This window comes from Falco punctatus (assembly GCF_963210335.1).
Source record: "Falco punctatus genome assembly, chromosome: 3".
Lineage (NCBI taxonomy): Eukaryota > Metazoa > Chordata > Aves > Falconiformes > Falconidae > Falco > Falco punctatus.
The window spans coordinates 81,881,966-81,908,291 of NC_137582.1; the positions used below are offsets into that span (position 1 = coordinate 81,881,966).

At 38.6% G+C, this 26,326-nt stretch overlaps 1 protein-coding gene across 5 annotated transcripts in view; it reads left to right on the top strand.

Annotated features, from left to right (window-relative positions):
* Positions 1 to 22,582, top strand: part of TENT4A (terminal nucleotidyltransferase 4A) — a 68,895-nt gene extending 46,313 nt beyond the window's left edge. Inside the window, exons 11-12 of one of the 5 annotated variants that reach the window (XM_080379031.1) lie at positions 9,267 to 9,425; positions 17,458 to 20,332. In XM_080379031.1, the coding sequence (XP_080235157.1) occupies positions 9,267 to 9,425; positions 17,458 to 17,493 (195 nt within the window). In that variant the 3' untranslated portion in view covers positions 17,494 to 20,332. The other 4 variants (XM_080379029.1, XM_080379030.1, XM_080379033.1 and 1 more) reach the window with 4 other exon arrangements.
* The last annotated feature ends 3,744 nt before the right edge of the window (positions 22,583 to 26,326 follow it).

Genomic DNA, 26,326 nt, shown 5'->3' on the forward strand with positions numbered 1-26,326 from the left:
AAAAAGTTCTCACATTACAGATTCTTGCCTTTTATTCAGCTGCTGAGCCATATTTATGGAATAGACAAGACTCCTGGTGTCTTGGACTTACAGGCACTTGAGATAGCAGTGGTTTTAGATTTGTTCCAGCAGCAGGAGAACAGGTTTCAGAATAGAACAAAAAGGAGCAGTTTTTTCTGGAGACTGGATTGGCATAAGCCAGAGCTAACGTTTAGAAGTCAGCCTCTCAACTTTTGTACGTACTCAGAAAAATGGAAGTGTGGGGATATAACAGCTTAAAGTTGCTACCCTGAGTTATTTCCATTCCTGCTACTGCTTCTCTTCCTTTGGGGACCACACGGATGGTAACCTTTTGAAGATGAGAACTTGTGTACCACTGAGGAACAAGAGAACTGCCTCCAAGGGCAGCCTTCTCTTTCCTTATATACATTTTATATGTATGTGCTTTTCCTCAGTATGGTGCCTCATATTCAGGTGGATGATTGCTTTTACCTCTGTGCATCCAGGACTAGCTTGCAGGGGAACACACTTCTGGACCACTATCTACACAGCCCAAAACTTAAGAACTGGATCTAATGAGACTATATAATAATTTGTACAGAAAGTATGGTTTTATGGTTTTTCCAAGGCAGTAAAGCTATTTACAAAATGCCTTATGCTAGCACAATCTGGCTGATGAAATTCTAGTTGTGCTGTCTTTTGTAAGTGTCCTAGCAAACTGACATCTTAGTAACAACATCAAGTTTTCATAAGGCCCAGTAAACTTTGGATTGAAGACTGTAGAAGACAAATCTGTCCTCTGGTATCCCTATTACTATTAGTGAGGTAGCTGTTCAGTTTGTGTTTGTCTCACTGTACATGTTAGTGCAGAGCTCTGACTCTCACTGGCATTTCTAATGTAGTTCCTTGCAAAATACTGAGTATTGAAGTTCCTGCGGTGTTACCTCAGCTCTGTGAAGAATATAAATATTAGTGACAAGGAGCAAACTGAGGAACACATGGAAATAAACCTATGGCTACAAGGAATCTGATCATCAAAATATTTTTCTGGATTCTGTTAATTGTGAAACTGATCCGAGTAGTAAGTCTTCTCTCAGTGAAGTATACCACTGTGCAGGTATTTAAAATACCATACGCTGCCCTGACAAAAAGGCAGTATGTATTCTTCAGTTGTGCAAACAGGTAAGTTGCAAAATACCACGCATTCCTACACGATCCAACGAATGTAGAAGTGAATAATGGAAGATGCTTTATAAATATCTTTGCCATCAAGGGCAGTACAAAGTGCATGAGTGTTTACTGTATGGGAGCAAGAGTTAAACTGTTGCATGGTAGAAAATAAGTCTCTGGCATTAGGAAATCTTACTTTAACCTTCATACTGAGTTAAGTGATTGTTATGAGAATCTGAAACCAGATGAAATGAGCTATGTTTGCCCCCAGCTCTCTGCTTGATCTGGCTAGTTGTAGATGTCAGTCTGAGAACCTAAGCAGTGACCAAATTCCTCTTGAAACACCTTTTTTTCCTGGGTGCTTTTGTTCTGGACCTGCACTCTGTAGCTGGTGACCTGGATTTCTCGTTGCTTAAGCATTGTGGAAAGCTGCTTTTTATTAGCTCAGGAAGTCCTAGAGTAGTGCTGGAGAATATCTGCTGCTTGATCAGCAGTCTCTGCCAAGTGAAAAATAATCCCAGGTATGTTTTTGCAGTCTCATTTTGGTCTGGTATAATTCCTGGTGCTAAGAATGCTTTGCAGATTTGATGCTGTTGTGCCAAATAAAGCATAGCATTTTATGGGATAGTGATACCTGTGTATCAGTAACAGATGTAATGGCTCACAAAACTTTTAAACCTCCTTTTTGTTACCTAAGGGATATATAATCTCATATCCATTCCAGTACAGAATCTCAAAGCTGTCCGTTAGAAGTTTGGATCTAAGAAATTTCATGTACCTTATCTCAGTGTTTCTGGTATTAATGTTCCTTGGGCTTGTACAACAAGATTATTTTGTGAAAAGTTCTGACATCTTGTGACCATGTAGTCATGTCAAGGTAGTTGACGTTTCTGTGAACAAGGTGCCTGTATAGTCTAGTTTGGGGAAGAGAACAATCCTTGCCTCTATTTAAATTTTTAGCATTTACAATATGTTCTTTCAGACTGTTTTTGAAATTTTAGGTGTAGCCATTGCTGTTCAGCCTTTATAATAACCTTTCTTCAGAATGTCAGTGTTTGATCTGCCCACCATGCTGCCCCCACCAGCTAGGGGATACGAAGTGTTCCATGGAACCTTTTCAGTACTTTGATTGGATGCTTACATTTGTGAGAGTAGTATATAAATATGACTGGTAAGACTAATAGTCATTACTGCTATTGTTCTGCTGAATGCAAGCAAGATCTGCAGACTTTGGAACTGTTACTTCCTCTGCGGTAATGGTGGCCTAGTACTTGAACTCAACATGCTTAATGAAGATATCACCATCTCCCCTTCCTTCCTGTTAGTCAAAGACTCTCAATTTCAGCTTACTAGCAGGGACTTTTGTACTTCCCTGTTCACAGGTAGAGGTGATAAGAATATGTGACGTACCCTGTCCTGGTAAATGTTGCTTTTTTTAAAGCTATTAAATTTGCAGGTGTAAGGCATGTGCTTATCTGCAGTAGAGGGACAGACATTTCAGAACAGTTTCTGTAACAGCTCTTCTTGTAGTCTTGTTAAATCTGTGTTAACAACTATGATTAATTTGTAGAGTTCCAGTTGAAATTGTGTGTGTAGGAAGAGGGGACAGAAGGGGGTGGCCTAACAAAATTCTCACAAAATTCTGACAAGAGCTACACATATTCTCCTTTCTTTCTACCTGCCTGAATACTCTCATGTCCTAACCAAAGTAACAATTCAAATATATGTATGTATAGTTGATAGTCTTTTTGTAGAAGAATGCAGATTTGATCTTTTTTCTCCTTCCTGAACAAATAGAAGGCAGGTGCTCTAAAAAGTAGGCTCTTAATCTTTAGTCTTTAAAGAAAGATGTGAGTACTGACTTACAGCCAGCTTGTCTCCAAATAAAGCAATGGGTAACCCTGAGTGTGCAGACACAGAACCTGATGTTGCCAGGGGAAAAAAAATAAACTCTTAAATGCCCCTAATCAATTAAGCCCAAATCCTTTAGAATGTTAGTGTTTTCTCCCGTTCTTCCTTTGCAGATTACTGACAGCTTCTGTGGACCCAAAGGGAAACAATTTTTTCCAGTGCTGCTTTTGTTCATTTTCCTTTTTCACTATATAGTCCCACACTTGTTTTGACTTTTTTAACCAGTGTCTCTGACCAGTGCTGTTTTATATTCTCATGCTCTTCAGTTCTTGTCTTAGTTGCTTTAAGCAGTCCTTTGTCCACCTGAAGTAAGAGTAAATTTCTGCAAAGCTGAAGGAGGCACAATTTTGAACACAAAGTTATCAAGTAATTTTATTTAATAACAAGTTATTATAAGCAGAAAAGGGTACAGAAAGAATGTGTAAATCAGCAAGTGAAGTTGGATTTTGCTGCTATGATGTCAGTGAAGTAAGGAGGGAAGCAAGGAATTCTGTACAAGTCAAGCTTTGACTGCTTTGTGATGCCAAAGGCTAGTTATGTTCTTGCCATATCTTAACATTCCCTCCCCTGAAAAAACCCCAAAAGGTACCTAAGCCATTTTAGGATGGAAGAAAACCTAAATACAGTGTTTATATTCTAGCATGTTCAGCTTGCATAATGAGTCCAATAATTGTTTAACTTGGAAAACACTAGCTTGAAATATTACTGTACTGTTAACAATAACAAACCAGTTGAAAGCCTGTGAAATTAAAATACTAGGGGTAACAAAGGAAATTTGGGATGTCACACTTTGGGGACCTTTTTTTTATTTAAGATGCTTTATATGAAATACAGTGAATATTGATAAAACATGGAATAAGCCCACAGTCAGGCCTGGCAGGATATAATGAGGTGAGGTTAAAAAGGGGTACTGTGCTCGTATTTAGTGTTGGTAGATACTAATTAGACTACATTTTCTGTTATCTTTGTAAAATGAACACTAACACTTTTGGAGGATGCATATTTTTCAGTTTGCTTGTGTATCCTATATTTCTTCTTTCACTTTTCCATTCCCATAAGCACAATGACTAAGGTATTTTCCTTTGGCAATGCAGTTGACCTAAAGACAGAAAAATAAACCAGTTGTGTGTTACTAGAGACTGTTTTGTATTGCTTATAGGCTGGCAAATAGAAACAGTGCAACTATGTTGATGCAAGTTCTCTCCCCTGTGACCTCCCATAGAAGCAGAAATTTTATTCACCTCAAATCTACTTTGTTTACACCATAGTTAAAGTTATGGCTCCACCTTCCAAAAAGGGATATGGCACAAGCTGATACGGAAGAAATGAGATGGGGGTGGTGGTGTAATCCATAAAGTTGCCTTGGAAGCATGTTCATTTATCGAGCAGAGTTAAGTACACTGGGGCTAAAACTATTGAAACAGGAGCATGCATGGATTTCTGCTCCTGCATGTGGCCCCAAACTGTGAAATGTCTGAAATTTTCTGGATTTACTTTTATGTTCTAGAGTATGGTTTTATACTTCTATTAAGCCAATCCAGTAGTTAGATATTCTTGCTAGGGATGTTTCTGTTTACTAGCTGCTGCCTTTTCTACACTGGTATTCATCTAATCCTGTGGTGACCCAGTTCAGAAGCTGAAGCTAGTAAGAAGGTGATTACCGTTTCTGTGGTTCACCTCCATGAATTGGCTCATAATAATGTGAAATGCTAACGCAGGTGTAGTGGAGAATGCCAGAATGGGAAAAGAGGCAAAAGGAGTAAGGCTGGCAGTAGTTACCTGTTAAATCACTTCATATGTAAGAAGGGAGAGGAGCACATGAAAAAAAAATTGTACAGTGTAAAGTGCTAACTATAAGCACTGATTTTCTCACTATTTTCAGTTCTTTGCTTTCAAAGGTGGAACATAACTTTTACTGAAGTGGTCATTGCTGTCACAGCTTGCAGCTTCTGCATGTTGTGGAAAGAAAAAATTGTTTAATCAGTGGGAAAAGTTTGGGGAATGGAAACAGTAGGAACCTTTTTGCTAAGGCTTCTGTAGTTCACTTCTGGGGAATGGGGTATGGAAATGCAGATCTATCACATTAGCAAGAAACTTGCATTCTGTTTAAGTTTTGATTTCTGAATACTGACTTCTAGGATAGTTAGATTCTTTTACCACAAAACTTAGACTGAGATCATGAATGAATCTTCTGAAGCCACTCCAGCTTTTGAAAATAGTAACTGTCTTGGAAATTGAAAACTCTGAAATGGTAGCTATCATTAGTCAATTGAAACTCCTCAACTGACTACATCATGAAACAAAGCAGAAGGCACCGCTTCTTCATACATTTAGAGTAATGGACAGGAAGTTTATGAATATAATTGAATGCACATGAAATTTCTGAAAGGGTACTGTTGTCTTGATGGATGGATGTACCACTACAGTTTACCTTGTATCTTAAGCCTTGAGTTATTAATGGAATTGAAATAAGCTTGTATGGTCAGACATAGTAAGGAGCTTCTGGCGAATAAAATACTTTTTGCTGATTAGGTCCTTTTTATAATGGGAGACGCATTTTGTGGAACAGGAAGGGATTTTTTTGTTCTCTTCCAATGTCAGAAAGAGAAGCTTGGATTGTAAGATTGCTTCAGCTCTTCATCTGTCACGTGACTGCAGTGTTTCACTGTTTCTGTCTAGACAGAAGGCTAGGAGATAAGATTCCTCAAGCAAAATTTGTAGTTAAGTGAGAGTTCATCAGTAACACTTGAGTTTCTAAGTGTCTTCCAGACTTTTATCATCTTTCTAATGTTAGGGTAAATTTAAAGAGTCCTCGGTAATCAAAGCTATGAATAGTAGAAATCCTCATTCCAGATACTAAGTTCTTAGAAAGTTGAAACTGCTTTAGAGTATGTATTAAAATGGATACTTTGCAGTAGGATAAGCCTGTGTCAGTCTGTTTCCAAAAACATCTCTCTAGAAGGTATTTTCCTTGCAGGATGAGGGTCTGTATGATTGGCATTCAAGAGATCAGGAACTTATCTTGGCTCTTAGTGCAGTCATTGCGGCTTTATCCCTAGATTATTTGCTAAAATCAGTTGAGGTATCTTAGCCCTTTATTTTAAATTCATCTTTTTGCAGTGTGACTTCTGTAGCCCTTACCCTAGTAAGGCTCAAAGCTTTTGTCTTCCAGACATGGATCTAAAGTGACAGTATTACCTGTATGCATTTATTGTAGGTCTTTTGAGCTTCTGTAATGCTTCAAGTTTTCACATGACACTTAAGAATCCTGTCCAGAAGACTAAGTAAGACACAGTTTCTTAGTGTAGGCAGTGCTTGGGGAAAATAATTTTGTTCACATGGAGCTCAATTTTCTCATCACTGAGGTTAATGTTTCAATTTGAGTAAGAACAGTAATGCTGCTCTTCACAAATGCATTTTGATGCTGATGAGAAGTCAGGCCATCACCTCCATATAGTAATCCTGATAGCAGTTCAGGATTGCCTCAGAAGAGAGGTACAATCTGCTTGTATGAGACATATCAGTAAAAAAAGAGGCAGATGAACATACCTGTTACAAAATGAAAGTAACACAAGCTTTCTTGTGCTGAAATTCATCTAGTCTCAGTTAAACCACATGATTCTTTCTTTCATCTGCTGTTCCTTCCATACTGGAGTTAACTTTTTGTTGCTCAGCTCTCCCTTAGAAATCTTATAAATGGGAAGCGTCCCATCTGGGTTAGGTATGTGAATCTTCAGGGGATCTAATTGTATCTAAGCAGAGGAGAAAGTTTGTGAAGGTTGCATTGCAGAAGATGACACATTGGTTTGGATAGACAGTGAGGTCCCCTTTTCCCTCACATCTGCCTGCTCATGATTACTTGTAAGCATGCTCAGAAGTTGTCTGTTCAAACATGACTATGCCCTCCTTATTTTTCCATCTTTTGAATAATTCCATGGTCAATAATATCTAAATAAACTTCAGTTTATAAATCCAAATTCTTGCCCCTGTACCTGACTCTACCGAATGTGTCACCCTCATCTTTGTAGAGACCTTAGCCTGTTCCCATGGCTAATACTGTAGGACTGGGCAAAGTTAAAAAACCACCATCTCATCTGGGCAGTTGGCTTTGCATGTGCATACAACTAAGCTTAATTTTTTGATCAGTGCTACAGAATGTAGTTCCCCACTGTGAACATATTTATTAAATGCTAAACATCTCAGAAATAAGACATAAGTTTGTGCACAGATTCTTGGTACCAGTGTGATTTGTCTCTATGAATTCATGATGCAAATAACCTGAAACTGCTTCACAAAAGTATACTGTAACTTTTACCACTAGTTGACCAAGTTACAGGGGTCCTCAAACTACAGCCCACGGGCTGGATACGGCCCCCCAGGGTCCTCAATCCGGCCCCTGGTATTTACAGAACCCCCTGACCTGCCCCCCCGCCGGGGGTTGGGGGGGAAACCAAGCAGCCGCAGATGGCTGCCTGCCACTTCATCCGCGTGCCGGCCCCCTGGTTAAACAGTCTGAGGACCTCTGGTCTAGTAGGACAGCAGCTCCTTTCTTTCTAGAACTTGTTTTTTAGGAAGCACAACTTTATATGGACCAATAAAGGAATAATTGTTCTAATAGCTGACTGTTTTATTGAGGACCATTTCTACAGTGGATATTAACTTCAGCTGGGGTGCAGTTTTTGCCTTCTAGTAGTTCATTGCTTACACTGCTCAGTATTCACAACTGTCAGTCTCTGTTAACGGATCTTCTCCTTTTCCCAAGAAAAGCTTTAAAATATTTTCTTGTTTCTGTTCTTGAAATTATTTTCCTAGACAGCCTAGTCTCTTAACTGAAGAATCTAATTTGAAAAGCAAGGCCATATGAGGGCGAGTAGTAGTACTGGAGGTCTATTTAAAGTTTACTTGATTTAACTGAAAAGTTGTTGCTTTGAGGCAATTAATCTTTAGAGAAAGAGTAATAGAATATTCCAGTAATTACTGTTAAAGATCCTTGATTTGTGCCAAAAATTTCTTTTAATATGGTAATTCCTAAACTACTAATTGGCCAAGCCCCTCTTGCTATATACTTTGAGCCAGACAGCTGTGAATGGAAAAAACCACTAGTGGTTTGGGATAAAGAATCGGGTTTTCCATATTTTCACATTCAGAATACTTTAGAATTAAGGGAGAGATAAAAAGCAGCAGTAAAATGTATTACCTGTTGCCACTGTGTTATGGCTGGAAAATAAGTTTCAAGATCTCTGTTCAAATTTGTTTCAAAAGGCTGTTGCTTGCTTTTCAACTTTCTCAAAAAATAATGTCATTTACGATTTGAGGCAGGCAGTTGGGTGTTTTCAAATTCAGTAATTCCTGTAAAGCCCTGCATGTCTGTTCACCACCTTGCTGCTTGTCTGTTAAGTGCTCCAGGCACACAGTGTTTTAACATCAACTGTTATGACTGCTTGTGATGCATCTGTAATTGTTGTTGGTCAGGCTGGCAGGAGGAGTAGTAGTACTCAGTAATATCAGTTCCATTACAGTATCTTTTTCTGTAATCCTACATCCATCTTGCTTCCCCTGAGAATTATCACTCGGATATCTGATGGAAAGTGAGGGAAATAGAACTCTAATCAGCAGTGAAGTGGGTGACTGGTATGCATATAGTAGTCTTGAATGGCAGATTGTTTCCTTGTTTCTTGGTAGATGGAGCCCTAACTTTGCTGTTGCTGGGTAGAAGGGAAGAAGACTGTAACAATTAGAGTGAATAACTTTGCTGTACAGATACATACAATCCAGAACACTGTTTAGAGGACTGATTGTCATGACACATAAAATTCTAGCCCTTGTATCACTAACAGTGTCGCTGTTCTTGTTCCGTTTTTTTCCCCAGCCTTAGTTCCCATCTTTTAATTCAAATTTGGTAGATGTATAACTCTGGCTTTAGATTGTGCTGCCTGGAACTGCCCTGTGATTGCCATAGACCTGTTGACACTGTCTCCTTTGTGCAGGTTCAATTAAGCTTGTGTTAGATGTGTAAAATAAACATAGTGTTGGCTTGTATTTAATTATTTACCATTGAAAAAAAATCATTAAATTTTACAGTATTCACATGAGTTGATATTTGGGTGCATTTTCACATGCATAGCCTGTATATACTGTACTTTCTGTAAAGTTGCTTTTCTTTTCCCCTTTTTCTCTGCCAAAAGGATTCTGATACACCACCTTGCACAGCTCCTAATGTTTACCAGTTCAGTCTGCAAGCACCGACTCAGCTTATGGCCAGTTTACCACCTGCATTGCCTATGCCAAGTGGTAAACCCCAATCTGCGCCTACGAGAACCTTGATAATGGCCACCAGTAATCAGGTATGAGCCAACGAAATGGAGCGACTTTTTCATGAGACAGTGATCAAATCAGAAGCGTAGATCATATACGCTGTGCTGTAGTCTGAAAACCTCTGAAGAGACCCTTCATGTAGCATGTGCTAAACTTCATGTAATCGTAAAAAGTATTTATCTGCCGTGTCAGAAGCGTGGGGAGAAGAATGGGTGGGAAAGGGTGAGTTGTTTGCAATGCATTTCTGAATATAGGAGCCCTTCCACAGCACAATGGCACCTAAGAATAAGTTGGAGGGAGTCAGATGTCTGAATCCTTAAGCTGTGTTTGAGACTTCTGCTGCCAAACCAGTGGGATATTTGCAGATCTTTAGGGTATTTAGGTTCCTGTTCTTAAAACAGAAACTTCATGTAGGTGGTGTATCTGTAAACTAGTTTTTTAATCTGAAGAAACAGATCTGTCTAGGCTTGTTTGGTTGTCTCGCTATTGAATTATTAGAACAAATCTGACTTGTAACTTTCTGTAATACATTTTAAAGACAGATAACAGAAAATTGATTGTGTACAAGAATTTTTACCAAAATATTAAATGTGTACTTAAATGGGCTGGGAAGTGAATGTGCAGAGATTTACTCAACTAGCCTGAAGTATTTTAGCTAATGTATCCATTATAGTACAAAGGGAAGAAAAATTCTCAGTTTTTCTTAATAGCCTCAGTGCCTCTATCTGTAGGAAAACATTCCCTCAATCTTGATTATTAAAACTATTAGTCAAAACAGCTGACTCACATGAGCTTTAATGCAAGTTGTAGGTTGTCTTTGACACCTAATTTTAGGTGAGGCCCTTGCAATATTTTCCTCTTTCTCTCAGTCCTATCACAGTTCTTGGGAGTCTAGGTCCAGGATATTTTCAGCTTAGTGACCTTGTCTTTTTTTTTTTTTGATTCAGCACTTTCTTGACACTTTGGACATGACACAAGATATATTTGCTTCAGTTTCTGCTTTGAGATTGTTCAAGTCTTTTGCAGAATCGTAAAAGTTGAGGTTGGAAGGAGCCTCTGGAAGTCACCTAGTCCAAGCTACCTGCCCAAAACAGGGTCAGGTATAGCAGGTTGTTTGAGGCCTTCTCCTGTCAGGGTTTTGAGGAGACTCACCAGCAGCTCTGGGCAACTTGTTCCAGTAATTTTTTTTTTCTTAAATTTAAATGGTGTCTTCTGTATTTCAACTTATAACCATTACTGTTTGTCCTTTTGCTGGGCATCAGCGAGGAGAGTCTGGCTCCACATTCTTTACACCCTCTCATTAGTCAGACACATCAATAAGATCCTTCCTGAGTGCTCCTATTTCTGTCATAGTGTCCCGGTATGCAGATGTTTCAGTCCCTTATTTATCTTCATGGGCCTTCATTGGACTCGATTCTGTATGTCCATGTCTCTCTAGTACTGGGGAGCCCAGACTTGGGCCCAGCACTCCATGGGTGGCCTCGCCAGTGCTGACTCGAGGGGAAATGCTCACCTCCCTTGACCTGCTGGAGATATACTTCCTAATGTAGCCCTGGGTGCTGTTGGCCTTCGCTGATGTAATGGCACATTGCTGGCTCATGTTCAACTTGTCTGCTGGTAATCCCTGGTCATTTTATGCCAAGTTGCTTTCCAGCTGGTTAGTGCCCAGTGTGTACTGGTGTATGGGATTATTCCTTCCCAAGGGCAGGGTTTAGCATTTTCCTTTTCCAAACTTCATGAGACTCCTGTGAGCCCATTTCTCCAGCTGGACAAAGTTCCTCTTTATTGCAGCACAACCATCTTTATGTATCAGCCATTCTTTCCAGGTTTTTATCATCTGCAACTGGGAGAGAGTGACCCTTGGCACATCATCCAGGTCATTAACAAAGATGTTAATTAGTATTAGCTCTAGTGTATATCTTGGGATATACCACTAGCTGCTGACCTCCAGCTGGACTTTGTGCTCCTGATCAAAATACTTTGAGCCTAGTGTGTAAGGGAGTACTTCTCAATTCAGCTTGAGAGTTTATATGTCTAGAGATGGTAACTGCCACTTCCTACAGAATTAAAAAAAAATAATCAGGTAGTGCTTTGTACATTGAAACTTTCTGATTAATAATGAAGACATTTTATCTGGACAGCATTTTCAACGTTCGGTAGTATCAGCATTGAGTTAGGGCACGTTTATAGCTTGATGCTCAAATTCTTTGTACACGCTATACCAGTGCTTGTTTCAGGCATGTCACTGAAATGTTTTTCACCCTCGGGGTTTGTTTTTTTTTTTTTTTTTTTTCACTCAGACCAGACTACTTTCCTTTCTTATACCACAAGCGTTCCCCGGTTTCCTTGCAGGCAGGTTAGCATAGAAGGGGGACCATCTTTGAAAGCTGTTAGCACATGCTCTTCCCAGCTACCTCTGCAATCCTCAGTTATCTACCAAGCCCCAGTTGTATTCTGCCTTTTGTTTTAACCTTCTAAATGATCACACAGATTCCACTCTCATGCTGTCCTTCCCTACTGCTGAATTTTACCTAGATAAGCTGGTTTTGCCTATTAGTGACAAGCTAACAGAACAGTATACTGCAATTTTAGTGTCTGCACCTGAGTATTCTCATGCTAGTTTACAGTCAAACTTTTGAAGTTTGCTTAAAATAAGACTGGAAAGCTATTTTAAAGTTAAACTTCATCTAAAATACAAACTTTGTCTAGTTTATTCTTTTCCTTAACAACTCTGCTTTTCTGAAGAGGTGCCCTGGAGCTTAACTGCATCAGAATTGCACCAAAAAAAAATCCAGTTTTGAGGCATGCAGTTGTTAGTACAAAACAAGTTGGCATCTAGAGTTTTTGCCTCAGTTGTGAAGAGGCAATGTGTTGCATGAATTTTGGATCTCTGTTGGAATTTTGAATCTTGGGAAACAACTGTTTTGTAGCACTTTTTCTGGCTTCCTGTTACTTGGCTGTCCTTTGCAATACTTGTTAACTGTTCTTTTAGTAGTTTGTGTGATAACTTAAGTTTTAAAATTGGGAAATTTTCTGTGGCTTTTGCTTGACAAAGATTGATTTCACATCAGAGGAACTTTTTGCTATCTGCAGTTCAGAAATGGGATGATGTTTTTTTCTGCATTGAATTTAGCAAAAGCTTATGTATTGTGAAGAGGAAGTGTTCTTTTTTGATAAGGATTATGACCAAGTCAGAAGCGGGAAATGAATTCATTCTACTCCGAAGAGTGTAAATGTCTTTTAATTTGCAACTTTCTGGAGCATGACTGAGCTAGGTTGATGACTTTCCTTTTGCAGTTGACGCGATGCAGCTCCAGACCATGCTAGTTTATTACTTTTAATAAGAACATTTTACTAGCTCAGAGGACTCCTATTCTGATAGACTTGAACATGTACAAGCCTTGATCTTAACAGCAAGTGTTCTTTCCTATTCAAAAAGTCTTTGAAAGGGATTCATTTGTCTGAATGGTACCTTCAGCCTCTTCCCTGGCAACTTTCTCTGTTGGGTTTTGGCTTGGAAGCCGAACACCTAGGTGTCCAGTACTACCCTCAAAAGCAGGAGGTGCCAATGTCAAGAGCACTAACTCCTCTGAACAACTTGCAGCCTTCTAAGCAACTTCTGTGCCACTAGAGCTTCCTGATACTTCCTTTTTTGAAACAGCTTTGGTGCAATTACAGATTCTGTTTTCATACTGCATAATCAATTGGAGAATTTCCATGTTAGTTCAGGGACTAATCCTGATATGGGTCTGTGTGCTTTTTGGGACAATGATCAGAATTTTTCCATGGTAATCATTCTTCTACTTTGCTGACAAGCAGTTTGAAATTTTACTTGGCAGAGCATCACAGTTTACGAAGCAGTGCTGCCCACTGGAATAAGCAGAAAAACAGATACTGGGATGTGTGTCCAGAAGAATGGACAGGGTGGAAATTGCTTGCTGACTTCCCATGGAGAAGGAAGGAGTACTTTTCTTGTTGTTTTAGGATGAAATAAGTTCAGTTCCTTCTTGAATTGCTGGTCACTCAGTCACCAGTGAAGACAGAAGAAATTTCATGTTGCTTAGGCCAGAAGAACTCTTTTCTTTTGAAGTTGCAGTCTTTTCCCCAGATGTATCTAAAAGTATCTAAAGCCAGTAAGCACCAGTCCTTCTGTGCTGGCTTCCAGTGTGTCTAAGAAAACCTCCACTGAAGACCTTTTGGATTAGTGCTGTCTGATTGTGAATATGGTCATCGAAAATTAGTGTTCACTGGCTCAATTGTGAAGCACAGGAGATGATTAGGTAATGAAACCTTAATGTCAGTGCTGAAATACCACAGTCCAAATGACTCTTAGAAGAACTTACAGTAGTAATTTCTCAGATTCTTTTGTGTTTGGCCATATAAGGCCAGACGTTTAAACTTACAAACTGTTTCTTTATATTGCTTTAGAGGCATTTCACTGGCTAAAATACTTTGCTTCAAAGTTTGTTGTTAAACAGAACAATTATTGATGGTGTTGCTTTGCCTCACTAGTAATGCTGATGCAGCTAGTATCTCTAGAATGATTCCTGCAAGGTTAGCAGTACTGGAAGCAGAAATAATATTGGTCAGGGGCTTGAGTCAAAAATCTTGTGGGGTTTGTTTTTACGTGAGTGCAAGTAGTTAAGTGTAGTTTACTTCAATGAAAGATACTTTTGTAAAGATATATTTTAATTCATGTCAAGGCTGAGCTCTAGTCCACTTTACCGAAAATTTCTGATAATGCAAGTGTCATAAACTAGTCAGATGTGCAGATATGCTAAATTCCCTTAGTATAGTGTGATGCTTCAGAGCTTTTAGTTTTAACTTCAGTGTAAAAGTGACCCAACTAATTTCTTCAGTGGCATTATTATTAAGCTGTTTAGGTACTGAAGGTTTCTTCAGTCAACCAAATTGTGTGTTTCTTACATTTTATTTAGAGTGCTCTCATTTAGGGTGCAATACTTTCTTTGGTGCCCATGCATTTTCTCAGGCAAAGGAAGGAGGATAGTACTGTCTACTTTGGAAACAGTTTTGATTCTAAATGTCAGGCTCCCTTCTTCTGTGTATGACAAAACACTTGGTGTTTTTTTATTTAATATATGCAAAATTTAGAAAAGATAATATTTTACTTTCCTAAAGGATGGAGAAAAGGAAAAACTGCACCAGATTTTCAGAAGCTGGTCAGCTGAAAACAGTACTCAAGATACCTTTTTGTCTTAAACTGTCATATATTTGTATGGACATTCTTTGTAGTGATACCCTTCTGTGTATGGAAACTGAGTCAGTTGGACTAGACCTTGGATAAACTTAATATGACTCTGTTTACAATAGAAGGTTGGATTAAATGATCTCCAGAGGTCTCCATATGAAAGTCCAGCCTCTGTATAAACATCCAGGTCTCTAGAGATCTCTATATAAACATCCAGCCTAGATGTTTATATGACTGTATGAAAGTCTCTGGCTACCTTGGTGTTTGCTTCCTGAGTGCTTTTTGAGTTGCAGGAAAGGCACAAAGTCTAAACAGTCATTTCTAGGAGCATAAATAAACCTACCATAAATAAAAAAGGCTTATGGAAATGTCTGTAATTAGAAGTAATTAAAAGAAGTGATACCTGATTTTTGTTTGCATAGTATACCTTTATCTTCCAGTGTCACTGTAATCAGATTGTTGCTCCCAAACTGAGATTGATTTGAATATTCATATATGCATGTCCTCTACTGACTTTTTCACATGTACTGTCTGGTATCAGCTCATCATTTGGAAATTGTTTTGGGTCTGCTTACTGTAATAATACCTTTTTATTCCAAATAAAAAGGTGAGAAATCTTAGTAAGGTGAGATTTTTCTTTAAGGTCTAAAATTGTCAGCTTTATGCTAGAGAAGCTATTATCTCTTGTTCTCTCTAACGACAAGTACGCAGATAACACTTCATGGCCCATGTCACAACACTAGCAAAGTTGCCTTCTAGTAATGTTGTCTTGACTCTCGCCCCTCATTTTTGAAACTTGGCTGGTGACAGGATCAAAAAGGGTATTTATTTTGTGTGTCATATTCTACTTTCTTTACCATAAGGTAGTTCAAAATACGTTCGGATTATGTTGGTAGTTTCTACTGTCAGTCACTCATTCTGGGGCCTAGGCACTCATCTCAAACACTAGTTTATTGTTGAACTAGTCATACTAATAGTTGCCTAATCTGTTGTTAAAGGTGAAGAGAACCAAAAGCTTCCTTTTGTTACAGGCTACTGGCAGAGCTACCACACAAAGTAAAATAAGATATGAAAGCCCAATATGCTCCCTTGTGTCTTTGAGTCTTCCAGTTCTCGAGGGTTAGAAGATAAGAAACAACTGAAACTTTTCTTTCTTTTGAGCTCCTTCTAGTCTCCATGTTGACTTTTTTCTTTGCTGCTCTCACAGGTGGTTGCATAAATGCTGTTTTCTCCTTTTAATAGGAGCAGAAATGGGGTTTGGGCCATATTATAAAATCTGTTCAGGACTCAAGATCTTGTCAGTTCTAGTTGGAAGCAGCCAGTAGGTCCAAACGAGGGGCCCAAAAGGAGTGGATGTGTCTTTGATATTCACAGTGCTTTGGGTCTTACTTCCCCAGATTGCCAGTCCTAAACAACTTGAGTAAGAACTTATTTTTGTTTTGCTGTACTTCAGCTTAGAAGTCTAAACCACTTAACAAATCTTGCCAGCTTAAGAGTACGTACAGGTAGCTGGTGCAAACATCTTGTAGAATCCTGTCAGCTAAGTAATAAGGCTAGGTTGAACCATTGCCTAATACTTGATTTATTGCTTGCACAGTAATGACTAAGATATTGGCTAGGTCATTGCCTGTTGTTTCTCTGCAAAACAGTGGATTTATTTTCTAAAGAACAAGAAGCTAAATTTTACTTACATGCATTTTCTGGTATATTTCTGGATGTTATTTTTCTCAAAGTGGGAAAGTGAACATAATCCTTTAAAGAAGGGTTCTTTGTAGGTTTTTGTGCTGCAAGCCTAAAATAGAGAATTTGGAAATACAATGAGAAATTGAAAAGAATTTTGTGAATGTGAAATTTCTGAACATGTGTATTAAGTTATTTAAGGGGATAATTAAAATGTTACTGGTGCTTTACAGTTCTTCTGGATACAACTAACATTTTTATGTGGAATGGTTTTGAAGTGTACAAATTTGATTATAATTCCAATCAACTGCAGGCTAGATTCAGTCATGGCCAGTAATCCTGTAGTCTTAACAACATAGTAAATATGTGATCTTTTTAAACTCTTATGCCTTTTCTAAACTTTTTCTTTAGCTTTGTAGTTTCTAACCAATTAGTTTTGAGTGCTGTAGATATAATCTCGCTTCTTCTAAAGCTGAGTACTGATACCTCATTTTCATTGCTAACACTTCTCTGCTTTTTTTTCCCTTACTTTAGGGATGTTAACAGGCAAAAAAACCCCAAACAGCAAAATGTTCAGAAACCCTGTTTATGCTTAGACTTCCCCCCATGTTACTTCTGTTATTTCAAAGTGTAGGTGATTTGGTTTTGGCTATAAATTTTCTTTCTTTTTGAATAATGATAGTCTTTGAATGTCAGTTTTGTGTAGTAAATTTGCCAGTATTTAAGAATAAAAGTTTGATTTCCTTGGCAAATAATTACTTGGTATTTTGGTTTCTACCAGATTTCTATTGTTTGGGGTAAAGGCCAGGAACATTTTCTTAATTTCCTGTTAAAATGTGGAAACTGTTTTAGCATGGTATGTGGTAAAGAATTCCAGTGCACCCCTCTTCCCCAGCTTACCTTACATGCAATGTTTTAGGATTTTTCTCCAGACATAGCAGCTTTTACTTGCAGAGGATCAAATTCAACAGACTTGTCAAAAAAAGCCCAAACCACAAAAACTGAAAACCAAATCTGTTCTGTCATTCAGTTGTTGAATCAATAGTCCTATGATGGGAGGTTATTCTATCAAGAGGAATAGATCTCAGGAAGTTAAAACATCTAAACTAAAGGTTTGTCTGTTATTTCACAGATGAAGAGCTTTATTCAGTGTTTGTCTGATCTCTCTGCAGCTACCACCTGCTTACAGACATGCCACTTCTCAGTGATTATGCGAGTCCTGAGCATGTGAATATCCAGAATTGTGTGGACAAGACAAAGCTGTTTGATACACAGCCTTTTGGGATTTCCAAAAGATAGGAAGTAGATTTTTTTTTTTTTAGCAAATATTCTGAAAGAAACTAAGTGAAAGTTGTGTGTCCTCTTGTAAACAATTAAGTAGTTAGAAGATGAGAAGCAAAGATTTGATTTTTGTAGTAAGTGGAGTTTACCAGGAAAGCCCTGCAGGAGTTTGTACTGCATCTCGTGCTGCCTAACATCTGAAAGGCTATGGATGAGGTGTGGCGAGGTTTGCTTGTGGTGTTAAGCTCCTTAAGGGCCAAATGAAAAGGGGTGCAAAAGGACCTTCCAGGAGGGAGAGAAGTACTTCAAACTTCGTGGAGAGTGGTAGGCCCTGGGCTGACAGTTTCTTACAAAGATGAGATCTTGATTTTTTTTTTTTTGCAGAAAACTGCTTTGATAACTTTCTTGATTTCCTACTGAGAATTTGAGTGTCAAACCAAATTTCAGACACTATTAGGAATAAAGAGCAGAAATGAAAACATCATGTAAAAATCAATGTACATCTGCCATCATGACCAGTGAGTACAGTTTTGCCTTCTACATCAGAAGGTTATGGAAGAGTAGGGAAAGATGGGTAGGAGTGGTTGAACGTATGGAATTGAATCTGTTTGAAGAATGAATGATTCTTTAACCTGGAGTAAAAAATGAGGAGGTACATGATCTATGTCTGTGTAGTCATCATCAGTACATGGAAGAGAGAGCAGAATGACTAAGAAATTAATTCAAGAACTGAAAAATCGTCAGATAGTAGTTCAAATTAAACATGGTGCTCATTTAAGCTGTGAAATGCCATAGTGCAGGATGCTTAAAGCTTATGGTTTCAAAAATCTGAACAAACTAGCAGATAATATCTAGTTGAGAACTAGTAAATGTAAAGTCATCGTCTCTGACTTAAGAGGTCCCCGAGTCAACTTCCTTAAGCACCTTCAAATGTTCAAATTCTGATCTGATAATTTGACAGTCTTTTATCTTGATGGCCTAAAAAACAATGCAGAATGCTTCATGACAAGCTAGGAGTTGCTTTCTGGCTACCTTATTAATCATTCTTTGGAAGTTTGATTGCCTTTTGAACAATCCGGAGATATGACTTCTTTTAAGATACAGGTAATAGACTTAATTGTCATACTTGCTGTGCTGCTTGTCTGATTTTGTGGTGACCTGCCTTCCTGCCTCCAATAGATTTTAGCTGGATCCTCAAAGTGAAGATGAATTTGCCAGATTTTTCACATTTCCAGCTGATGAGGATAGGCTTGCTGAGACTTTGTATGCTCTTTGGTCAGACTTGGTTTTGGTTGTACAGTAGCTAAACTAAAGTTTTGCGCGCTCTTTTTTTCAGCATGTAGTTGAGGGTGACTGGTGAACTGGCTGTTTCTAGCGTTTTGACTGTTGAAGGATCACTTTTAGTATTTCCACATAATTTAATGTGGATGCTTCATTGTCTGATTATATAATTGAGTCAGATGTACACTTACTGAACTAGAAAACTTCCCACAAGAATGTGGCAAGATGGTACGTTTGCTTGACGGACCACTTGTCAGAAATAGAGTTGCATGTTGAAGGTTGATTAGGTTGCTGTAGGATGCCCTTTACAAATTAAAGAATAGTTTAAGGTTTTTTTTATCACCCTGTAGTTAACTTTAATTACTCCACAATACTAGTCTTCACCAGTTTGATTTTATGTATGCTCAGTGTCTCTTCTACTTGCAATTTTCCAGTAAAATACTGCTTATGGAATTATACCTTAACTGTTTGTTTTCGTGTAAACAATTGTAATGATGTCTTGATGTTCTCATTTCTTTCTACTCCAAACTTGTTTGGAAATAGAGGTTACTAAAGTAGTTGCAGATACTTCATGTTCTGAGCAGTTGCCTCAGATATTAACTTTGTGTTGTTCCTTTTTTGCCACTTATGTTAGACAAATGATGTTTTAACTTTTATTAAAGGCAGTCAGTTGTCTGTAAAGTTATTGCTGTCAGACATCAGAAAAGGTTGCTTGCATTGAAAGTATCAGTATTTGGGAAGTCTGTTTCAGTTTCATCTTTTGTAACTCTTGTACCTATTTTAAGTACACACATGTTAAACCAACTTCCTGTATGCCTTTAAGTAGTATTTTATGGTGTGGTAGATTTACTCATCCTGACACTATGACTTTTGGGCAGTTTCTGTTCCAAGTTGTTGGAGATTGCCCCACAAAGTGTCATGCTGTGTTCTTGATCATTTGTTTTGTATTGGTCTGGATGTGAGGTGTGGTATAAAAGCTGTGTAGGTTTATAATCAGACTGGTAGGATTTACAGGCTCCTTGTAAGCCGTAGCTAGTTTATCTGTAGCTGAGTGAGATTATGGGCAGAGCAGATTTGTGCTTTGTATGTATCAACTCATATGATCATGCCCTTGCATTATCAGTGACATTTCTGAAACTCTTACGGAGTATCTCACTTGGTCATGTTCTTGCTAAGATCCTCTAAAACAGACATGACTGTCACAATTAGTATTTAATGTGGAAGGTCTCTGTTTTGATAAAGGTGATGCATATGAGATCCAAGGGTTTTAAGGATGCTTTGAAATCTACACAGTTTCATTTGCAGGACACTCCTTAAACTGTTAGTGCCATTGGACTTGCACAGCTAAAATCAGACAAGCATGAGAAGACCAGTTGTTTCAAGCAGTGTTCTGTGGAAATGACTTGTATGTTGAATAAATGCGATTAGTAATGTGTGCTTTGTTTCAGCTGTTTGTATGCCTAAACTGAGTGCTTATTTTCTGTTTTCTAGCAGCACAGTGGAATGAAGTTTTCCATGAAAGGAGCTCATAACCAAGGCAACGGCTACAGCCCTGTCAGCAGTGGAGGCATGAGGCAAGCAGTTGGTAACAGAGGACACCACCAGTACAATCGTAATATATGGAGAAGAAAAAAACACAGAGACAGTTTGCCTATTAGTCTGAGCAGATAATGGCAGATGCCAAAATGACCTTCCCTGTTCAGACAAACTGAGTGAGTGCCACTCAACTTGAGGGATGGAGACCAGCGTCCAGCACATCGTTTTATTGGTGTTGCCAAATATCTGCAGCTGACTTCTTTGCATGTTTCTTTGTGTGGTGGTTCAGTCCATCTTCAAGAAGTAGTTGTGCTTATCTGTGAAGCCTTATTAAATGTGGAAGTTTGTTTTCTGCCTTCCCACAATGGTTCGTACAGTGCCGAAGCAGCTCTGACAATAGAACTGCAAGGACATTTACAAATGCTGTGGCTTTTTTGCTGTGGCTACATCTGTTCCTTTGTGGGTTCTGTTTTCTTTTATTTTAGAAGTGAAGGAAACTTCAGCCCCTTGGAATTCTTTTTTTTTTTCTTTGCAGCAAATCAAGTTGGGAATTCATAAAAATAAATTTGCTGCTCTCCTGTTTTTGTTTCAAAGTTCAGAATTTTTTGCTCTGTAAATATTGGAAGTATAATTTGTGCAATAACTTGGAATTTTTAATTTAATTTCATATTGTCACATAAGTTATATTTAAGGGGAAGAGGTTTTTTAATTTACAGATCCTTTCCCAGGTTGCATTGTCTAAGTTGGGTTCATAGTTTTGGCAGGTTGTCTGAGCAGTGTTACAAACATGACATTTGGTAATATTTGAGGCTTCTTGATTCACAATGAAAGTGCGATTTGGCTTACGGTTTTAAGAAGGTATTAAGCTCCAAAGCATTTTGACCCTGTGTTTTTTAGCTCATTGTCTGGCCTCTTATCAGTCGTCTTGCTCTGACCAATGAGTTTTAATTTTATTCCTTTAACTAGACAAATCCAGCATTTGTAGTACCAGAAATAAAACTTTTGAGAGGGAGGGGAAAAAGGTTGGTTCAAGTCCTGATGTGAAATTAAAAAGCTGTGAACTACATGCTTTGATGCATTTTAGTAATGTAACCTGTTAATGTTTGGGTTCAAACAACATTATTAAACAGAGGTACCCGGCTTAAGGAATGTGGAGAAAGGAAATATGTTGATTCCATTAAGGAATCTGTATAGCAGTATGCATTAGTTCTGTTAAGAGCAAATATATAAAAAGTACTTCAGCTGCTCTAAGCATTGAGAAGTATCTTTTAATGTATTGCAGGAGAGCACAGCCCAGTGTTGTACACAGTATGAGTGGCTGGCACTTAATTTACAGATGCATACAGGTATACTATGCAAGTGTGTATTGCCATGACAAACACTGTCTTTAACTTTTTGAAAAATGTACATCCTGCCTAACCCTGAGTTTTTAAAGCACCACAGTTGTCCTGGGAGTAGGTCACATCTCATGCCCTCTGACTTCCCATTTTTTTTAATGAGAGTTCTTAAGCTGTATAGAAAATTACAGATCAGTTCTATAAATCCACTGGCAGAGAAAGCTGAAGAATCCTGTTAACAGGACATCTATACTGTGTACAGATATAGAAGGTTTTAAAACTGGTATCTGAATATTAAAATGAGGTCTCAAGCATGAAGCTTTTTAATACGCTGTATGCCTTTGAAGCAGAAGTAGTTAATGTTATTACTGAATCTGTTAAACACAGGTCCTTGAGGGGAGAGAGGGCAACATTCCAAAGTAGAGTAGTGCATATCTGTTTGCAAAAAGTTTGTCTTTATGCTCCAGACTCATCACAATTTAAAAAAAAAGTTTTAAAAATTGTGAGCTGATTCATAAATAATATCTAAGGGCTGTTACATGAGCCTGTACTGCTTAGTCTTCACACACTAGCAATATTGAGCATAACTACATTAAAGAGCCTTCAAAGGCTTTAGTTGGTGTCTTATACTAGCGTCCATTTTGAAGCAAAACTCATTTGAAAAGTGGTATCATGTAACACTTCAGTCATGGTGAACCAAATAAATTGGCCTGGCTATCACTGTGGTTATGTGCTACAGGTTTAAAAAAAAAAATCATGTTTAAAGTTTTTTGTGTGGACAACTATGTGGAAGCTAAAATTGACATATTTTTATGTAAAGTTTTCTATTCTTTGATTTTTAATAAACTTTGGAGACCAGTCACTCTTCTGTACTTTTTTATGGGAGATTTAATGGCTGAAGTAATACTTGTCCTTAACCCATTATTTGATGTAGATTTTGAACATCTGCTTTAAATTGTTCATGCTGAACACCTTCAGAATGAGCTTGGAAGGTGGATGGATGCTCTCCTCAGACGTTTGTGATGTGTTTATAAGGGGAGTAATGAACATGGCTGTTGGTTTCGTAGTTGTGGATTTGATCTCTTGATAATGAGAGAAAAAAGGAGCTGGAGGTAGTTCCCAACAATATTCTTAAGAGGAGACTGACTTTCTGATCCCTTGGGATACCTTAATTTTCCATGTAATTTTTTAGTCCCTCTCTGTAGTTTGTAAATATCTTTCAAAAATCTTTGCCCAGTTCTCAGCGTCCTCAAAGACTGGACATATCTTGTCCTTTTTTGTTGATTTCAATTAACCCTCTGAGAGGACTCTGAAATGTCAATATCTGACTTGAATTCAAAATTTTGGAAATTGAGTCTCTGAAAGGAATTTATGTAAATCTGTGAGCTCCAAGAAAGGGAACTGATGTATCTTCAATACAGTAACGTGGGTCTAGAGATTCAGAACCTTAGAGGTCTGTGGTACTTGGTCAGTCCAATAATGAGTATCCACTGGAAAAAAACAGAAGTGGTGGGAATAGAAGGCAAATTAATAAGCACTCAGTAATAGTTGGGATAACATTTTTTCTGTCAAGGTCAGCCTGTGGGACGTGGCTGACAGAGGGATGTGTAATCTCTGCAGACACAAAGGTTTAGTGCAGCAAAATTGGTCTTGGAACTTCAGTTTTCCCGGGCTCCACCTTTTCTGCCCAGGTGATGACTGCTTTATTCATCCCACAGATTCTGCCCGACTATTTATCCTTGTTAGCGATCTTCTTTTAATGCATTAGGAGTCTGACTGTGTTCTTTTGAACCCTTGTTCTCTGATAATAATCCCAGATATCCGCCTGATCTTTCCTAGCCCTACTGGTTATTTTGGACACTGTTCACAGGCAAAATTAGCCATGGACTTCAGACATGGAAGGAAGAGACTGCAATTGAATGGGCCAACAGGACCCACAAAGTACATCATAGAAAAAGCTCATTTGCTATCTCTTGCCATTTCCAAGAGGTGTCAGTGCTGGTGTTGCATTGGCCTTTTGCTGTAACTCCATCCCCCAGTGCACTGGGGCAGCGTAAGATGACAAATGCTACTGCTGGTGCAGTGTTGCTGGTTCAGCAGTGTTTCCTTCCACAGGAACAGCTGTGGGACAGCATCTTGAGAATGGACGTGACGAATGCCTGTCAGAGAGCAGCATTGAAATATAGTATACCTTCAAGCAATGTGACCTCTTCTATCATTTGTGGGCAAAAAGCTTAAATTGTGAATGCTAACAGGCAATGTATAACTCCGTGTATGGGGTGGGTGGGTGTATGTGTCAGCTTCTGAGCTCAAGGAAAACAAGCCTTCTACTTGTTGGCTGCGGCCAGTATGGTCTAGTTATAAATTTAATAACACATGGACTAAAAGTTATGTCCTGATTTCTCCAATTACGAGACATGACAGAGCCATCAACTAGGGGGTTGACCATGTTTTGTACTTCTGCACATAGACTATTTTGATTTGGGCTTGGAGTGTTCTTGGAAAGGAGATGGGGTGCAAAAAGGGATTTTGGAAGTGGCCTTAGAAAGAAGGGAAGCCTGAAAAAAAAAGATCCTGGAGATGAGGAAGATTCATGGAGAAAAACACCAGGGAATGTGCCATGACCTTGGGTGATGCCACCTGGGACTGGCAATTGTGGATGGCTGCGTTAGCATGAAGGGGCGCAGTTTTCAGCCTGACCTTTGCACATCAGCAGCAAGCCACCCTGCTGCAAGGCAGTCGACACCCCAGTAAACCTAATGCTTTAGGGGAGTGGGTGGATGAGTGTGGGTAATAATCAGCTGGGATAAAAGCTCTAGTCTTGCTGGTCTGCAAACAAACCCCAGTATTCAGACCCAGCAGAGGTGGGTAATTCACCTGTTACAGACAATGGTGTCAGAATGACAATACTGACTGTTACTGAACCTCAGGTTCACTGCCAGAAGACTGTTGTAGCTCACCTTTTCCCAAACCTTCTTTCAATGGCTTTAGGCTTTCTTTCCAACCAGAATATTAACTTGTATTAAATGTGGCTTGTTTGGGTAGTGTTTTTTTGTTGTTGTTGTTTTTTTTATCTTGCAACATACCGCGTAAGTTTCAGTCCTGCAGATGCCTTGCCTATTTTGGGTCCTTTATTTGTTCTTGGCAGTAGAAGATCACTTAGGGAAACCTATGGACAGCTTGTGTCTGCAAGAGATTTATGGACAAAATGCTTTTAACTTTTTAACCAAGGATTCTTAATAGAAGATCACCCATATATTTCTGTTATTATTGGTTAAAAGTAATGGTCACAGGGCTACGGTTGTGTTTCGGTGAAAGGCTAATAGGGGATGCCTCTTATAGACACCTTTGTACCTGAAACAGGCAAAACTGCTGCTTAAAGCTCTTTTCACATTTCTTCTCACTGTTACACTACTGCAAAAGTTTTGGCACAGAATGTTGCTTATGGCACAGCAAGTCTTCCAGTTTCAAATCGATTAGCCATTCTCCAACCACCTGCTTTTTAAATAAACCTTTCATATTGAGGAATTGTGAACATCAAAAGGAATTATGAATGGAGGATTTTTTTTCTTCAAGGAGTAGCTTATATGCATGCTCGTACTGGTGATACACATGTCTGTGTTTGAGATCAGGAAAATTTTCTGCTCTGTTATTGCTAATGGCCTTTGTGCCACTGCTGCTCATGCTAGGATTGTGGGTGCAAAGGGCGTCTTGTCTGACCCCAGCTGCTTTCCTGTTACCCACCTGTGACATGTTTTTCTGTTGTGAGGAGTTAGCTGTGCAGCAAGCTGTTTCCTGCTTCAGTAACTTAGGAGAGTTGAACAGTAGGTTGATTTAGTTACTGTCTTACTAAAAAATTGGTTCCAAATAAATGCTTCACTGGCTTACTTTTAAACTAAGACAAGCAGGATTTAGGAGCTCTGTATTACAGAATTTTCTGTGTGAGAGGATGAAAGCTGTGTTTAAACTGGAAGTCCATAACTTCTGTGCTAAAATACCACTTTCTGTCAGTGAAAACTGATCCCCTTGGGGATATTCTGTTGAGAAAATCTTTGCAAGATTCCTTGCTTCTTGCTTTTTTCCGAAGAGGCAAAGCTGAATCTTCTGATGGGCTGCATCTACCCCTTCAAGATTACTGTTGGATACATCTGGCTAATTTGAGGAGCCAAGAACTTGCATTAGCAACAGTAACACGATGAAGATGTGCAGGAGTAGTGGTTCGTGTAGGACATCAGCAAAATACTTCAAGATGCAAAGGCCTTTACCTTTTTTTTTTTTTTTTTTTGTGATGAGAGTTAAATAGATTCAGCATGGAAACTTTTGGTAATTAAAATGTGCTTGTTTGCATTTTTTCTGCAGTACAGGAGTAGGTAGGTGACTTACACAAATACTACCTGAAAGGTAGCAAAACAGCACTGAGGGAGCTCAAAGCATCATAAAAAGGCTTTTGTGGCGATAAGGTTTGGAAGCTGCTATCAGCTCAAGTTTTACCTAAATAATTATAGATCATACCTTTAGATTGGAGCTGTCCCTTACTTTGCATCACAGAAATCAGAGAGAGAAGAATGTTCATTAAGAGTGGGCATATAGAAAAGGAAAATTCTAT